The 18,737-nt window shown below is 45.8% G+C and overlaps 1 protein-coding gene across 1 annotated transcript in view; it reads left to right on the top strand.

The window, feature by feature from the left end:
• LOC144824368 (uncharacterized) overlaps positions 1 to 13,855 on the top strand; it is a 118,333-nt gene extending 104,478 nt beyond the window's left edge. Inside the window, exon 5 of the mRNA XM_078683480.1 lies at positions 11,631 to 13,855. Within this exon, the coding sequence (XP_078539606.1) occupies positions 11,631 to 12,505 (875 nt within the window). The 3' untranslated portion in view covers positions 12,506 to 13,855. The remainder of the gene's footprint in view (positions 1 to 11,630) is intronic.
• Positions 13,856 to 18,737: the final 4,882 nt, after the last annotated feature.

Here is an 18,737-nt window from a genome sequence, read left to right on the forward strand (position 1 = left end):
TATCGCTGAAAATCCAGCAATATTCAGGCATTAACGCTAATGGGAACTTAACTTGAATATCCACCTCCCATTGGATATACAGGTTAAGTCATGGTCTGAACAGGCGTTAGGTTCTGGTGATAATCTCGCTTAGCGCGACGTTTTTAATTACACAGCCTGCCTTGCTAATAGGCGATAGCTGTGTTAATGACTGCTTTCAGTCGCTAACAGGTTGGGTACGCCCACTTTGCATGTCATTAGCGATAAATATCGCTGACATGCAAAGCGGGCCCCAAAACGCTCGCTATCACCTAAAAGTTGTCGCTAACTGCTGTTAGCGACAGTTTGCTAATAGGGCGATAAAATTATCGCCGCTTTAGTGGGAAAAGTCCTGCAAAAGCGGCGATAGTGCCCTTGCTAATATGCCCCTTTGTTTTTAACACGGAGGTCCGTCCAAATTAATGGCAGACGTATACTCCTTCGAGGCTCCAGAATATGCAACCTGGCGAGCATGAACGAGATTTAGCGTCCCCTAGCGATATTTTCCAACGTGGGCGATTGCCAGCGTTTGTGAGCGGTTGTGGCCAGAGGGCTATCATTTGAGTGGATAAGATTTTCTGCAGCTTGAGTACATTTTCTACTGAGTGTCAGCAAAATCACCTCGAATGGCGAGCGCTCCTGCTCAACGCGTTGTGCCGTTTGTGCTGATTTCCGGCGCTGCTCACGCTACCAGCGGCAAATTACAGTGCGAGCTGGACATTTTTCACCCATTAGTAAAATTCTGCATAATGTTGTGGAGTTTTTCTGTAACCCCACGGAATTTAGTTAAGGGAATCTGTGAGTTCCGCCCACCCCTAATTGACAGGCGCTGAAACAAAGAGCTAGTGGGGATCTAACTGGGATCCGAGTTATTGGATTTTACACATTTGCAATAAACATTTTTACATCACACACATTTATGATCGGAGGAACAGGGAATTGATTCAGCCAGAATCACAAAGCGTTTGTGCTACAACTTGGATAGGATCATATGTTTCCAAGTTTTAATGTCATAAAGCTAGCCACAAGATCACATCTCCTCTCCTTAGACGCTTTAGAATCACCGTCCCTTACACTGGGAGCCTTTCATAAGTACTGTCACCAGGGCACCTGTCAAGCTATGACGAGGTGCCCTGCAGATGTCAGCAGAGATCTGTGAAAAGTGGGGTAAAACATACAATGACAGGGAAAACCAGCATTTACGGTTACAGGTTGTATTGCATTCAAGGTTTAAAGTAACCAGCACTCTAATTCTGCAGCATATTATAACACACAGGATTAGACATTTATATCTGTGATAAGCCACACCGTATACCCAGACTAGTAATCTAGAGTTGATTTTATCTTGCCGTCTGTATAGTTTTTAAACATTTCTTTAAACTTCAAAAAAGATACTTTTACTCCACTATGAACGTTCTGTGACTGTATCAGTACACTTTTGTTCCCAGTTCTGGTTTAGCTGATGACGATGAGAACTGGAAGTTTGAAGAATTTCTAACATTGTTGTCTGATAACATCACCAAGGACAATTTCAACATGAATTATCTTGAAGACCATAAATGAAAGAGCTTTAAACACTGCTGAACTCATTTCTGCAGTGAGAGGTTCAAATAATCCACATTTGTAAAGCGCACAATCACCCGTAAGGGTCTCTAGGCGCTGGGGGCCGTCGGGAAGATTAAGCGAGCTATTGCCCAGAGTCACATGGTGCTGGGCTAACCTGCCGCCGGTGCCGGAGATCGAACCGTGATCCCCAGATTCCGGAGTCAGTCACCCTGGCCGCTGCGCCACACCTCTCCAATCCACCCAGATACTACTACTCAAGCCCCTCAGAGCCCCACACATCCTGCTTGAGTCCTCAGTTCGCACTATATTATGGATGAAAGCTACTCCGACGCTTCAATAGGTTCAATCACAACTATTTTGCCTCACTGGACAATTTTAACATTCAGTTATTTGATATAAAAGGTCCATTCTAGACTCAAGTACTCATGTATCCTGCCCCCCTTTTCGAGAGAAAGAGAATTGCTGATATGGATGTGTGGCTCACTGGTTAGAGGCGGCAGACCCGGGAGCAGAAGTCGGCCCGGGACCAGGGTTCAATTCCCGACGCGGCAGGTTCGTGGACTTGAGTCAGCGGACTCGATAATTCTCGCTTCGGTGCTTACTCTAACCAGGGATCACACTCGGCAACTCTGGGCATTAGCTTGCCTTATCTCCACAACGGCCCCATCCATTCTGGAGATGCCTGCCACCACCTTGGGGACTCCCAGCAGGGACCATCCCACAGGGAAAGCCAGGACGGGTTCCCCAGAGTTATACAGCGCCAGGAAACTTACGGACGGGTAGCAGTGCGCTTTACAAGCTCAAATACATTTACATGTACATATCTTTCCATCTTTTATTTAATCTCAACAAGGTTATTGTAATACACTAGATTTACAGACAGTACAACCATCTTTTCCACATTACAATATGTATAAAAGACGCCCATAACATTCTATTTTTAGAAGAGCAATAGTCTGCCCTTGGATCACATAAACTCACACAATGTCAGGTGAATCCCGCTGGAGGAGGAGGGGAAACACAGTCACGCGACTTTCTCATTTTAGTGCATCACAACGACAGATCTTATCTAATATCCGCCTCCTTCTTCTACATACTTTTCAAAAACGTATCAACTTTATACACAATGTTTCTGTCCATCAAGTAACACCTTCCTCACCTCATGTAGAAATCTTAGCTGTAGTGAAATGCACACAGCAGCTATTTCACAATCTGTTGCCACATATGTGACGTGTCTTTCTTTACTAAATTATTCTTGTCATCCAATATAAGTGATGTACGGAGTGCCCTGCTTCTATTCATGTCATGCACAGTTGTGAGAAAGTCATCTTTTTTTGCCCTGATCACCTCCCCCTTTTTGGACGGCTCCTGGTGGCGCTGACTCTGACTGCGCCCCCGGCGCTGCTAACCAGGCCCAGGGCCAGTGCTCTGATTAAAAGGTGTATGGTAATTAGGTATAATTACAATTGACACTGGTAACCTACCTGTAAATCCCTAGTATATGGTATGGCAGGTAGGTTTAGAGGCCCAACACATTCCATGCATTACGTGTGCACAGCTGTGTTGACTGCTTTTATTTTAAGAGTCAGCCCTGCTTTGCAAATTTAAAATTACATGCAAATTCCACTTTGGATGTAAAGGTACTTCAAAGCACTAAACGACCATATTTTTACCTATAAGTCACCCCTAAAGTCTACCCTTGGTGCCCCGAGGGGAAGGTGTCTTGTAAAAATAGGCAGGGACATTTTAAAAGCTGGTAACTGGTGATGGAAAAACTATCATTAATTGCTGGTTTGGGACCGCCAACAGGAGGTCAGTCAGTCCCAGTTCCAGATCGATGTTGGTCCATCCAACATCGTAATCAGGCCCTCAGTGTTTCCTCATGTCTGACATTGTAATCAGGCCCTCAGTGATTCCTCTCTCTGACATTGTAATCAGACCCTCAGTGTTTCTTCATGTCTGACATTGTAATCAGGCCCTCAGTGTTTCCTCATGTCTGACATTGTAATCAGACCCTCAGTGTTTCCTCAAGTCTGACATCGTAATCAGTCCCTCAGTGTTTCCTCAGGTCTGACATTGTAATCAGGCCCTCAGTGTTTCCTCAGGTCTGACATTGTAATCCGGCCCTCAGTGTTTCCTCAGGTCTGACATTGTAATCCGGCCCTCAGTGTTTCCTCAGGTCTGACATTGTAATCAGGCCCTCAGTGTTTCCTCATGTCTGACATTGTAATCAGGCCCTCAGTGATTCCTCTCTCTGATATTGTAATCAGACCCTCAGTGTTTCCTCATGTCTGACATTGTAATCAGGCCCTCAGTGTTTCCTCATGTCTGACATTGTAATCAGACCCTCAGTGTTTCCTCAAGTCTGACATTGTAATCAGTCCCTCAGTGTTTCCTCATGTCTGACATTGTAATCAGGCCCTCAGTTTTTCCTCATGTCTGACATTGTAATCAGGCCCTCAGTGATTCCTCTCTCTGACATTGTAATCAGACCCTCAGTGTTTCTTCATGTCTGACATTGTAATCAGGCCCTCAGTGTTTCCTCATGTCTGACATTGTAATCAGACCCTCAGTGTTTCCTCAAGTCTGACATCGTAATCAGTCCCTCAGTGTTTCCTCAGGTCTGACATTGTAATCAGGCCCTCAGTGTTTCCTCAGGTCTGACATTGTAATCCGGCCCTCAGTGTTTCCTCAGGTCTGACATTGTAATCCGGCCCTCAGTGTTTCCTCAGGTCTGACATTGTAATCAGGCCCTCAGTGTTTCCTCATGTCTGACATTGTAATCAGGCCCTCAGTGATTCCTCTCTCTGATATTGTAATCAGACCCTCAGTGTTTCCTCATGTCTGACATTGTAATCAGGCCCTCAGTGTTTCCTCATGTCTGACATTGTAATCAGACCCTCAGTGTTTCCTCAAGTCTGACATTGTAATCAGTCCCTCAGTGTTTCCTCATGTCTGACATTGTAATCAGGCCCTCAGTGTTTCCTCATGTCTGACATTGTAATCAGGCCCTCAGTGTTTCCTCATGTCTGACATTGTAATCAGTCCCTCAGTGTTTCCTCAGGTCGCCTGACATTGTAATCAGGCCCTCAGTGTTTCCTCAAGTCTGACATTGTAATCAGGCCCTCAGTGTTTCCTCATGTCTGACATTGTAATCAGTCCCTCAGTGTTTCCTCATGTCTGACATTGTAATCAGGCCCTCAGTGATTCCTCTCTCTGACATTGTAATCAGACCCTCAGTGTTTCCTCATGTATGACATTGTAATCAGTCCCTCAGTGTTTCCTCAGGTCGCCTGACATTGTAATCAGGCCCTCAGTGTTTCCTCAAGTCTGACATTGTAATCAGGCCCTCAGTGTTTCCTCATGTCTGACATTGTAATCAGGCCCTCAGTGTTTCCTCAGGTCTGACATTGTAATCAGGCCCTCAGTGTTTCCTCATGTCTGACATTGTAATCAGTCCCTCAGTGTTTCCTCATGTCTGACATTGTAATCAGACCCTCAGTGTTTCCTCATGTCTGACATTGTAATCAGTCCCTCCGTGTTTCCTCAGGTCGCCTGACATTGTAATCAGGCCCTCAGTGTTTCCTCAAGTCTGACATTGTATTCCGGCCCTCAGTGTTTCCTCAGGTCTGACATTGTAATCAGACCCTCAGTGTTTCCTCAGGTCTGACATTGTAATCAGATCCTCAGTGTTACCTCATGTCTGACATTGTAATCAGGCCCTCAGTGTTTCCTCATGTCTGACATTGTAATCAGGCCCTCAGTGTTTCCTCAAGTCTGACATCGTAATCGGGCCCTCAGTGATTCCTCAGGTCTGACATTGTAATCAGGCCCTCAGTGTTTCCTCATGTCTGACATTGTAATCCGGCCCTCAGTGTTTCCTCATGTCTGACATTGTAATCAGGCCCTCAGTGTTTCCTCATGTCTGACATTGTAATCAGGCCCTCAGTGTTTCCTCAGGTCTGACATTGTAATCAGGCCCTCAGTGTTTCCTCATGTCTGACATTGTAATCAGACCCTCAGTGTTTCCTCAAGTCTGACATTCTAATCAGGCCCTCAGTGTTTCCTCATTTCTGACATTGTAATCAGGCCCTCAGTGTTTCCTCAGGTCTGACATTGTAATCAAACCCTCAGTGTTTCCTCATGTCTGACATTGTAATCAGTCCCTCAGTGTTTCCTCATGTCTGACATCGTAATCAGGCCCTTAGTGTTTCCTCAGGTCCGCCTGACATTGTAATCAGGCCCTCAGTGTTTCCTCATGTCTGACATCGTAATCAGGCCCTCAGTGTTTCCTCATGTCTGACATCGTAATCAGGCCTTCAGTGTTTCCTCAGGTGTCTCTGACATCGTAATCAGGCCCTTAGTGTTTCCTCAGGTCCACCTGACATTGTAATCAGGCCCTCAGTGTTTCCTCAGGTCTGACATTGTAATCAGTCCCTCAGTGATTCCTCTCTCTGACATTGTAATCAGACCCTCAGTGTTTCTTCATGTCTGACATTGTAATCAGGCCCTCAGTGTTTCCTCATGTCTGACATTGTAATCAGACCCTCAGTGTTTCCTCAAGTCTGACATCGTAATCAGTCCCTCAGTGTTTCCTCAGGTCTGACATTGTAATCAGGCCCTCAGTGTTTCCTCAGGTCTGACATTGTAATCCGGCCCTCAGTGTTTCCTCAGGTCTGACATTGTAATCCGGCCCTCAGTGTTTCCTCAGGTCTGACATTGTAATCAGGCCCTCAGTGTTTCCTCATGTCTGACATTGTAATCAGGCCCTCAGTGATTCCTCTCTCTGATATTGTAATCAGACCCTCAGTGTTTCCTCATGTCTGACATTGTAATCAGGCCCTCAGTGTTTCCTCATGTCTGACATTGTAATCAGACCCTCAGTGTTTCCTCAAGTCTGACATTGTAATCAGTCCCTCAGTGTTTCCTCATGTCTGACATTGTAATCAGGCCCTCAGTGTTTCCTCATGTCTGACATTGTAATCAGGCCCTCAGTGTTTCCTCATGTCTGACATTGTAATCAGTCCCTCAGTGTTTCCTCAGGTCGCCTGACATTGTAATCAGGCCCTCAGTGTTTCCTCAAGTCTGACATTGTAATCAGGCCCTCAGTGTTTCCTCATGTCTGACATTGTAATCAGTCCCTCAGTGTTTCCTCATGTCTGACATTGTAATCAGGCCCTCAGTGATTCCTCTCTCTGACATTGTAATCAGACCCTCAGTGTTTCCTCATGTATGACATTGTAATCAGTCCCTCAGTGTTTCCTCAGGTCGCCTGACATTGTAATCAGGCCCTCAGTGTTTCCTCAAGTCTGACATTGTAATCAGGCCCTCAGTGTTTCCTCATGTCTGACATTGTAATCAGGCCCTCAGTGTTTCCTCAGGTCTGACATTGTAATCAGGCCCTCAGTGTTTCCTCATGTCTGACATTGTAATCAGTCCCTCAGTGTTTCCTCATGTCTGACATTGTAATCAGACCCTCAGTGTTTCCTCATGTCTGACATTGTAATCAGTCCCTCCGTGTTTCCTCAGGTCGCCTGACATTGTAATCAGGCCCTCAGTGTTTCCTCAAGTCTGACATTGTATTCCGGCCCTCAGTGTTTCCTCAGGTCTGACATTGTAATCAGACCCTCAGTGTTTCCTCAGGTCTGACATTGTAATCAGATCCTCAGTGTTACCTCATGTCTGACATTGTAATCAGGCCCTCAGTGTTTCCTCATGTCTGACATTGTAATCAGGCCCTCAGTGTTTCCTCAAGTCTGACATCGTAATCGGGCCCTCAGTGATTCCTCAGGTCTGACATTGTAATCAGGCCCTCAGTGTTTCCTCATGTCTAACATTGTAATCCGGCCCTCAGTGTTTCCTCATGTCTGACATTGTAATCAGGCCCTCAGTGTTTCCTCATGTCTGACATTGTAATCAGGCCCTCAGTGTTTCCTCAGGTCTGACATTGTAATCAGGCCCTCAGTGTTTCCTCATGTCTGACATTGTAATCAGACCCTCAGTGTTTCCTCAAGTCTGACATTCTAATCAGGCCCTCAGTGTTTCCTCATGTCTGACATTGTAATCAGGCCCTCAGTGTTTCCTCAGGTCTGACATTGTAATCAAACCCTCAGTGTTTCCTCATGTCTGACATTGTAATCAGTCCCTCAGTGTTTCCTCATGTCTGACATCGTAATCAGGCCCTTAGTGTTTCCTCAGGTCCGCCTGACATTGTAATCAGGCCCTCAGTGTTTCCTCATGTCTGACATCGTAATCAGGCCCTCAGTGTTTCCTCATGTCTGACATCGTAATCAGGCCTTCAGTGTTTCCTCAGGTGTCTCTGACATCGTAATCAGGCCCTTAGTGTTTCCTCAGGTCCACCTGACATTGTAATCAGGCCCTCAGTGTTTCCTCAGGTCTGACATTGTAATCAGTCCCTCAGTGTTTCCTCATGTCTGACATTGTAATCAGGCCCTCAGTGTTTCCTCATGTCTGACATCGTAATCAGGCCTTCAGTGTTTCCTCATGTCTGACATTGTAATCCGGCCCTCAGTGTTTCCTCAGGTCTGACATTGTAATCAGGCCCTCAGTGTTTCCTCATGTCTGACATTGTAATCAAACCTTCAGTGTTTCCTCAGGTCGCCTGACATTGTAATCAGGCCCTCAGTGTTTCCTCATGTCTGACATTGTAATCAGGCCCTCAGTGTTTCCTCATGTCTGACATTGTAATCAGGCCCTTAGTGTTTCCTCAGGTCCGCCTGACATTGTAATCAGACCCTCAGTGTTTCCTCATGTCTGACATTGTAATCAGACCCTCAGTGTTTCCTCATGTCTGACATTGTAATCAGGCCCTTAGTGTTTCCTCAGGTCCGCCTGACATTGTAATCAGGCCCTCAGTGTTTCCTCAGGTCCGCCTGACATTGTAATCAGGCCCTCAGTCTGCTTAAGTAGAACAATTGTAAAGTTATTTGTAAATCTTCAATGTTTAAATGCAACAGGCTACAAACGCTAGTATCATACAGTGCCCAAAGGATTCCACATGAAAACATCCTTTCTGGATTTAAAATGTAGAAACTGACGTTCTCAAATTGTCTGTGTATCTGTACGAGCGTAATATGTATGCTGGCGTGTGTTTGGTAACAGCGCAGTATGGAGACTGACGTGTGTTTGGTAACAGCGCAGTGTGGAGGCTGATGTGTGTTTGGTAACAGCGCAGTGTGGAGGCTGATGTGTATATGGTAACCGTGCAGTATGGATCCTGGCGTTTATTTGGTGACAGCACAGTATGGATGCTAGCGTGTGTTTGGTAACAGTGAGGTATGGATGCTGGTATGTATACGGTAACAGCGCAGTACGGATGCTGGAGTGTGTTTGGTAACAGCGGAGTGTGGATTCTGACGTGAATTTAGTAACAGCGCAGTGTGGATGCAGGTGTGTATTTGGTGACAGCGCAGTGTGGATGCTGGTGTGTATTTGGTAACAGCGCAGTACGGATGCTGGTGTGTATTTGGTAACAGCGCAGTACGGATGCTGGAGTGCATTTGGTAACAGTGCAGTGTGGGTGCTGGAGTGTATTTGGTAACAGCGCAGTACGGATGCTGGTGTGTATTTGGTAACAGCGCAGTGCAGATGCTGGTGTGTATTTGGTAACAGTGCAGTGGGGATGCTGGTGTGTATTTGGTAACAGCGCAGTGCGGATGCTGGTGTGTATTTGGTAACAGTTCAGCATGGATGCTGGTATGTATATGGTAACAGTGCAGTATGGTGGAAGCTGACGTGTATATGGTGACAGTGCAGTATGGATACTGGAGTGTATTTGGTAACAGCGCAGCATGGTTGCTGGTGTGTATGTGGAAAAAGCACAGTATGGATGCTGGTATAATATGGTAACAGCGCAGTATTGACGCTGGAGTGTATATGGTAACAGCGCAGTATGGATCCCTGCGTGTATCTGATAACATTGCAGTATGGATACTGGCGTGTGTATGGTAACAGCGCAGTATGGATCTTTGCGTGTATTTAGTAACATTGCAGTATGGATGCTGGAGTGTATATGGTAACAGTGCAGTATGGATCTTGGTGCGTATTTGATAACAGTGCAGTATCAATGCTGGTGTGTATTTGGTAACAGGGCAGTATGGATCTTTGTGTGTATTTGGTGACAGCACAGTATGGATGCTAGCGTGTGTTTGGTAACTGTGAGGTATGGATGCTGGTATGTATACGGTAACAGCGCAGTACGGATGCTGGAGTGTGTTTGGTAACAGCGGAGTGTGGATTCTGACGTGAATTTGGTAACAGCGCAGTGTGGATGCTGGTGTGTATTTGGTAACAGCGCAGTACGGATGCTGGTGTGTATTTGGTGACAGCGCAGTGTGGATGCTGGTGTTTATTTGGTAACAGCGCAGTACGGATGCTGGTGTGTATTTGGTAACAGCGCGGTACGGATGCTGGAGTGCATTTGGTAACAGCGCAGTAAGGATGCTGGTGTGTATTTGGTAACAGCGCAGTATGGATGCTAGAGTATATTTGGTAACAGTGCAGTGTGGATGCTGGAGTGTATATGGTAACAGCGCAGTATGGATGCTACAGTGTATTTGGTAACAGCGCAGTAAGGATGCTGGTGTGTATTTGGTAACAGCGCAGTAAGGATGCCGGTGTGTATTTTGTAACAGTACAGAATGGATTCCAGAGTGTATATGGTAACAGCGCAGTATCGATCTTTGCGTGTATTTTTTAACCGTGCTGTATGGATGTTAGTGTGTATTTGATGATAGGGCAGTATGCATGCTGGAGTGTATTTGGTAACAGTGGAGTATTGATGCTGGTGTGTATTTGGTAACAGCGCAGTAAGGATGCTGGTGTGTATTTGGTGGGAAAAACAGAACAGGGTGGCTGGACAGGATTATTCGTGAAACAATTCACCAGACACACAGTCAATCTGTACCGTGTGACCACTGGATTTAATTTTCCAAACAAGTTTATTTTTCTTTTTTACATTTATCAGCAATTTTTTGAAACACAAGCACAAACAAAACCACTGTCAATTCAAAAGGTTCATATATACAGTATCTACAAATGCACACATTTACAAATTTACAACAAAGAATCAAACAAGAGATTGGTTAGACACACCAAAAGACAATCACAAATGTATAATAATTCAAATAAATTGCAATTATATACAGTGCAGAGATTAATCCATAAGCGAACAAACGGGAACCAGTCCTAGAGATTGAAAAAACCAAGTGACAGGCGGGGTTGAGATCAAAAACAAGCCTGCCTGTCAACGAAAGCCTGTGGTGTAATGTTAAATAGGGTTGCAAGGCTAGGATACAGAGTGGTGGTATGATTTACATCCTAGCGGCACCCTTTGTTGTAGCCACAGGGTGGTATTGTCGACGCGTTTCGAACCTAAGTATTCAAGGTTCTCTTCAGGACAGTGACTGGGAAACAGATTCTGCAATTTATTTGAAATATTATGTAAAAAAGAAAAATAAACTTGTTTGGAAAATTAAATCCAGTGGTCACACGGTACAGATTGACTGTGTGTCTGGTGAATTGTTTCACGAATAATCCTGTCCAGCCACCCTGTTCGGTTTTTCTTATTGTTGAGTTGAGATCCAGGTTGGTCAGATGTAGGATCCAATACCTTTACTGTTTCACAGGTGTGTATTTGGTAACAGCGCAGTAAGGATGCTGGTGTGTATTTGGTAACAGCGCAGTAAGGATGCTGGTGTGTATTTGGTAACAGCGCAGTAAGGATGCTGGTGTGTATTTGGTAACAGCGCAGTAAGGATGCTAGAGTGTATTTGGTAACAGCGCAGTAAGGATGCTAGAGTGTGTTTGGTAACAGCTCAGTATGGATGCTGGTGTGTATTTGGTAACAGCGCAGTAAGGATGCTGGTGCGTGTTTATTCTACTGAAGCGCAGAGGGCGTGTGGTGACTGGTCTCATGGGACGGTATTTGTGAGGCAGAATCCTGACCCCCCCCCAGCCTCGTCCCTGTCTCCCTCGCCATATTTTGTCATCTCACATCTAACACGTCTCTGTTTTTCTTTTAACAGAATGCTCTGGTCAGACGGACATAAAGGCAGACATCGTGTTTTTAATCTATTTTAATTTCGATGGATTTTATAATGAATCTAGCGACCTGTGGTCCTTCATGGGAGCGGTGGTGAGGAGCTTCCATGAGTCACCGGACTCCGTGCGCTTCGCCCTGGTCGCGTACACTGATGATGGCGAAGCCAGGCTGGGCTTCAGGGTCACCGACATCGTCGACTCCCTGACCCGCGAACTGCGCCTGCAAGACTTTGACCTGTTAGATCCTTACACTACCACGGGGGAAGCCTTCACCTGGGTCAGACAGAGGGTGCTGGCCGAGAGATGGGGGGGCAGAGCCCACGTGGCCAGGGTCATCATCCTCATCACAGGTAGGGGGCCACATGGCGATCCTGGAGGTCCGGTCCAGGAGCTCCACCAAGCCGGGGTGGAGGTCTTTGTTGTTGGTGTGTTGGATGCGATACACAGCAGGGATCAGCTGGAAGCCATCGCCAGCCCCCCGGCCGCGGCCCACGTGTTCATAGGGAACAGGTTTAAAGACCTTCACCTCATCCTGCCAGAGCTGACAGCATCCATCTGCCTCAGGGTCCAGTACACAATGAAAACCATCAAACACAGCCTGATGGTACCCAAGGGGGAGGAGGCTGAGGCAGGAGCCAAGGGGGAGGAGGCTGAGGCAGGAGCCAAGGGGGAGGAGGCTGAGGCAGGAGCCAAGGGGGAGGAGGCTGAGGCAGGAGCCAAGGGGGAGGAGGCTGAGGCAGGAGCCAAGGGGGAGGAGGCTGAGGCAGGAGCCAAGGAGGAGGAGGCTGAGGCAGGAGCCAAGGAGGAGGAGGCTGAGGCAGGAGCCAAGGAGGAGGAGGCTGAGGCAGGAGAACCTTAAACCACAGAGGCCTCCCTCGGCCCTGCCTGTCACTCCCACCACAGCTGGAAATCCACCCTCGGACTTCCGGCAGTGAGGAAAGGAGACAGATGGGGGCCAGAAGAAATAATGGAAGGCAGTTGCCTCTCACCGCCCTGCATTTAGGGAACAATGTGTGCATGTGTTTTAAAGGGGGTTTTAGAGTCTATTTAACATTTCAGGGTGATTGGAGAACTTTAAAGTGTTTAGGATGAGAATTTAGGACAGAAATCTGTCTAGGACTAAACTTATCTTCTAGAACAGAGACTTGTCACTCCCTTCATCTCATTTCTCATTGCGGCTGAATCATGAGATGTGACCAAATATTCGGTACAATATCAAATGCTGAGGGTAGGAAGAACCTGTCCTCTAGGCTGAGCGCAAAATAAACTGCGAATCACAGAGGTTTCTTTTCAAAGTTCCATGAATTTTAATTCCACGATGTGAAAGTTTCAATTGTTGAGTAGAACATAATGAATCAACAAAAACTTCTTTGCGTGCATAATGACATTCTTATGTTGCAGTATTAACAGTTGAAAATCAATTTCAATCCACCCAATGCATTTCGGGTCATAAGACAGTGACCCTTCGTCAGGGGTCTGCAGTAAGGGATAAACAGGACCATATTAGTCACTCCATATGCTTATAGAAAAGTTATAGAAAATCGGACGTGCTGATAAACCCCCCATGTTGCCGCAATCAATACCAAGGTGATGAAGGAATGAATGGAAAGTGCTATAAATGAGATAAAGAAACGAAGCGCCGATGTTCTTAAAGAACCCGAGCGCCAATTTTAGATACACCAAGTGCTGAGCCATGCGTGCAAAATATACAGTCAAAATGGATTGAACCTATAGAATCTAAATGAGTATTCATTAACCAAAAAGAAAGAAAAAACCCCAAAACTCAGATACCAAAGGCGATTAAGGGAAACAGTGATCGTGCACTTACGAGAAAACGGACGGCGCCGCGTCTCCATGAAATCTTTCGAGTGTGCGCGGTACAACAAAGCAACGTGTAATAGGCTATAAACCGGTCATGTGATCGGAACTCTTAACCAATAGTTGAAAGGGTGCAAACAACGGCCCCCACCACATGATATGAGTATCGGCGCTTCATCATCAGGAAGTGCAACGCATGCAAATGTGATGAACTTAAAGTAAAAAAATCAATGTGTTCAGGGATGAAACCCAGTTAAAAAGACAACAGTGTGTAAACTTTCCGAATGAAAAAACATTTTCATAATTAGGGTAGCAGGTGAAGTTTTTAGATCTCATTTGACCCTTCCTGGTCTCTTGGTAAAATATCGGGGCATATTACTAAGGGTGGCGATAGTCAATTATCGCCAGTGTAGTGGCTGTTTTCGGCTGCTAAGCGGCGATAATTCTATCGCTCTATTAGCAAACTGTCGCTAACTGATGTTAGCGACAGCTTTTAGGCGATAGCGAGCGGTTTGGGGCCCGCTTTGCATGTTAGCGATATTTTTTGCTAATGACATGCAAAGTGGGCGTACCCAACCTGTTAGCGACTGAAAGCAGTCGCTAACGTCGCTATCGCCTATTAGCAAGGCAGGCGTAGCGATGGAAATATTCCCGCTATCGCCAAAAACCAACGCCTGCTCAGACCAGTTCTTAGCCATGTTATACAAAGGGAGGTGGATAACATGGCTAAGAGCATTTCGTCGCTAATGCTTGAATATCACTGTATTCTCAGAGATATTCACGCATTTCGCCGCTATCGCTTGATATTTTAGCACAATGGAGAAAAACTTTGCTAATAGCATGTTTTCTCCGCTAACATATCCAGCGATAGACAGCGATAAAAAAATACCGCTAAGCCTATTTTGCGATAATTATCGCTACTTGTTGGTAATATGCCCCATCATTTTAGGGAAGAGAATGAGGTTGCAGAGTTTCACTACCTTCTTTTACATGACCAGTCAGTGGTAAACACAAAGATGGGGTTCTGCACACAGAAGAGTAAGTGGAGTTCAGTCACCCTGCCTCAGTCTGGCCCCTATGAGTGCCTGTCCAATCTGAACCAGAATCTTCTAAATTCTTTCTCCTCATTGTTTGCAGCAGATGCTGCCTCTCTCCTCGTAGCAAACTCCCTGAGAAATTTGAATATGATGAAATGACCCAACTCAGGATTTTAAGTGTGTTTGAAAAAAGGGCTGATCTGAGGGCGCAACGCTTTTACCGTGCTGTTATGTAATCTATCCAGGATTGGTGGCACATTCCACTTTGTATTTTATCCGAGATTGTTTTGCTGCCATTTTGGTAGGGCTTCTGTCATTTCATATTGTGTTATAATCCACCTATTATTTTTGTTCTTGGTGTGTTTCATTGTTTATGTCTAAACACGCCTGAGGCAATGATCTTCTAGCTGAAGTGTATTTAATAAAGAATTAAGCAAAATAGTGAAGTGTCCATGTTTATTGTAAATTAGGGATACATGTGGTTATTTAAATGTATTGAAAGTTATTACACCTAAAGTGCTTGCTCTTTATATTGTTTCCCCCCACAGGTAACTAAGTGGAAAAGTCCTTCTTTTCTCTGGTGACAGCTCTGTCAGTCATTGTGGACCTTGGCTGTGTCCCTACATAAGAACCCCTCAGGGGAAAATAGTAGCGTACAATGGGGTCCAGCAGGTCCCCCTAAAGCAGAGGCTTAAGAATAGAAAACGCAGTATTGGCTAGTCTTGGGTTCGGACCTCTGTCTTGATGGTCGCTGTACAACATATTTTGGAATCTATTGTGAATCTGCTGAAATGTTTAATTTTATTTTATGCAGATTTGTGGAGTGCACTAAGTATCCAGGCACTTGAGCCGGTGTGTAGGTGCCTGGTCCCCTGCCTGGTCCCCTTGGACCACATTATTCGAACAGCCAGGGCTTCAGCCTCTTGCAGAACTCAAGAAGTGAGGAGATGCCCTGATGTGTTGAGGGAGGTCTCAAGAAGTGAGGAACGGCCCTGATGTGTTGAGTGAGGTCTCAAGAAGTGAGGAGATACCATGATGTGTTGAGGGAGGTCTCAAGAAGTGAGGAGAGGGCCTGATGTGTTGAGGGAGGTCTCAAGAAGTGAGGAGAGGGCCTGATGTGTTGAGGGAGGTCTCAAGAAGTGAGGAGAGGGCCTGATGAGTTGAAGGAGGTCTCAAGACGTGAGGAGCAGGCCCTGATGTGTTGAGGGAGGTCTCAAGAAGTGAGGAGAGGCCCTGATGTGTTGAGGTAGGTCTCAAGAAGTGAGGAGAGGCCCTGATGTGTTGAGGGAGGTCTCAAGAAGTGAGGAGAGGCCCTGATGTGTTGAGGGAGGTCTCAAGAAGTGAGGAGATACCATGATGTGTTGAGGGAGGTTTCAAGAAATGAGGAGTGGCCCTGCTGTGTTGAGGGAGGTCTCAAGACGTGAGGAGCGACCCTGATGTGTTGAGGTAGGTCTCAAGAAGTGAGGAGAGGCCCTGATGTGTTGAGGGAGGTATCAAGAAGTGAGGAGAGGCCCTGATGTGTTGAGGGAGGTCTCAAGAAGTGAGGAGAGGCCCTGATGTGTTGAGTGAGGTCTCAAGACGTGAGGAGCAGGCCCTGATGTGTTGAGGGAGGTCTCAAGAAGTGAGAAGCAGGCCTTCCTGTGTTGAGGTATGCATCAGGAAGAGAGGAGCAGGCCCTGATGTGCTGAGGGAGGTCTCAGGAAGTGAGGAGCAGGCCCTGATGTGCTGAGGGAGGTCTCAGGAAGTGAGGAGCAGGCCCTGATGTGCTGAGGGAGGTCTCAGGAAGTGGGGAGCAGGCCCTGATGTGCTGAGGGAGGTCTCAGGAAGTGAGGAGCAGGCCTTTATGTGTTGAGGGAGGTCGTTCTATGTGTTGGGTGCAATGTAGGAGAACAAGCGACCTCCTGATCTCTGCGAGTGATAGTGAGGGAGAGCATGAGTGATTCACAGGGTAGTGAAAGTGTGTGCGGTTGTTTAGGTATGCTGGTCCTATGTTGGGTAAGGCCTTGTATGTGTGTGTGAGGAGTTTGAATTGGCTGCACTTGTGAATGGGGAGTCACTAGAGTTCCATGAGGGCACGTGCAATGTGGGTACAGCGCTAGTGGTCCAGTATGAGTCTTTCAATGGCGTTCTGGATGGTCTGAAGTCTTTGTAGGAGTTGCTTGGAGATTCCGTCACAAAGTGCATTTCCGTAATCGAGCCTGCTGGTGATGAATGCTTGCATGATGGTCCTCCTGGTGTTCCGCTGCAGCCACTAAAAGATCGAATGTAGTGTGTGTATCATATGGAGGTGCTTACGGGTTGACTTGTGCCGTCATCTAGGATCATCCCCACATTTCGTTAGGAGTTGGTGTTTGTTGGTATTGGTCCTCGCACCGATGGCCACCAGGTGGAGTCCCATGGGGGGGTCTTGTTACCAAAGAAACATGAAGTTAAATACTCTGGGGCAGATTTATGAGGCCCTTGTGCCACGTTTACGCCGCTGTTGCGTCACGCAAGGCGGCGTAAACGTGGCGCATCCCTACGAATGATTTACAACATGACGCATCTAGGCAGATGCGTCACGTTGTAAAGCCCTGCGCCGCTTGTGGGCGTTCCGGTGCAGGGTGGGCGTTCCGGGGCAGGTGCACCTCGCAAAAGTGGCTGAGTGAAATCTATAAGATTTCACTCAGTCACTTTCAGGCCAATGCTGCGTCAAAAGCTTGTGCCTGCTTGAAGCAGGCGTAGGTCTTGATACAGCATTGGTCAGATAGGGCACCCCCGAGCCTTGCTGGAGCTGCGCCGCGCTTGCGACGCAACTCCAGCAATGCGCCGCCTTTACAGCCCAGATGCGTCACGCATCTGTGCCGTTTTTGCCCCATGGTGCGCCGCATTAAAAATGTGGCGCACCATGGGTGGCGGATCTGTGGCGCACTGTGGCGCTCATTAACTGGCGCATCCCTGGGGATGCGCCAGTTAACATAAATCTGCCCCTCTGACAATAAAGTCTTCAGCAATATTAAAACATCCTTTAGAACTTAGCTGAGGGCTTTTTAAAGGCGATAAAGCTAAACTGACCAACCCCTCTGAATCTGACAAAGGATCATACACTCTTGAAAGCCCTTCTAATTTTTTAAAATCTAAAAAATATATAATATTTCAGATAAAGGGCACAGGCAGTTTGGATAGCAAAAAAAATGTAGCAGGTTCATCTGCTCAAATCGATAAAGTTATGGATAATCAAGAAATTGTAAATAAAAGTGTTGACAATATTGACCCCTCAACTTATACGAAACAGGAAAGTGTCCATAGTACAAAGACATCTGAGGAATTAATATAATTTGAGGAAAATAAAAAAGTTTACTTGATTTTCCAAGGGAAAATACAACGGAAGGGTGGGCTTAAATCTAAAATAGGGAAAATGAAGAGTAGAAAGAGTGTGAAATAAAGGTCTCTGGTTGTTGTGCTGGGATAATATTCCTGCAAGTTATACAGAAGAGTCGGATCTCATACTAAATTTAAGCCACCCAGTAAATGCTTCTCCACCTGAAAGACATAAGGTGGGTATAAATAAGTGAAGTGAAAATAAAATATATTTTAATAAAACTGGGCAGTGAGATCATTCCACAATGGATACTTTAGCCGAAGAGGTTAAAATGATGACCCATGAAGTGATATAGGTACTGACTGGCTACATACTACAAGGAACCCACATATGTTTTATTATTACTGAAGAATTGCAAACTAATTTGATACAGAAAAGAAACAATAGTAAATGTGCTCACCATACTGATATCGAATATTCCTGAAAGCGGAAATCTAGAGCCGACTGGTATAACTGACAACTAACTGACCTTACAAATAGTCAACATATTTGCAGACTGGTCACCAAATACTTTTCAAAATATATATTTTTTTTAATTGATCCAAAGTGCATGCCAACGCCATTAAAAATATCATCAAGTGAAATTGTTCTTCTTACTCTTCCCAATAAATTAGTGCAAAGGACCAAATGGCCAAATACCACGTCGCACTCCTACTCCAACATTGTGGTGGGCAAGGATCGAAAATCAAAAGACAAACTAAGGTGCTTGGGATTTGACATTTACAAGAAACAAGAGAATGAGTTGAATCAACAACATCATGTAGAATGTCTTGGAGAAGAAAGGAATGTGAGATGTACTAGTGACATGAACATAAAAAAACTGGCAACTGCATGAAGAGTAACTTATACATGTTTATTATTAACACCCGCTTTTG

This window comes from Lissotriton helveticus, chromosome 3_1, assembly GCF_964261635.1.
Source record: "Lissotriton helveticus chromosome 3_1, aLisHel1.1, whole genome shotgun sequence".
Classification (NCBI taxonomy): Eukaryota; Metazoa; Chordata; class Amphibia; order Caudata; family Salamandridae; genus Lissotriton; species Lissotriton helveticus.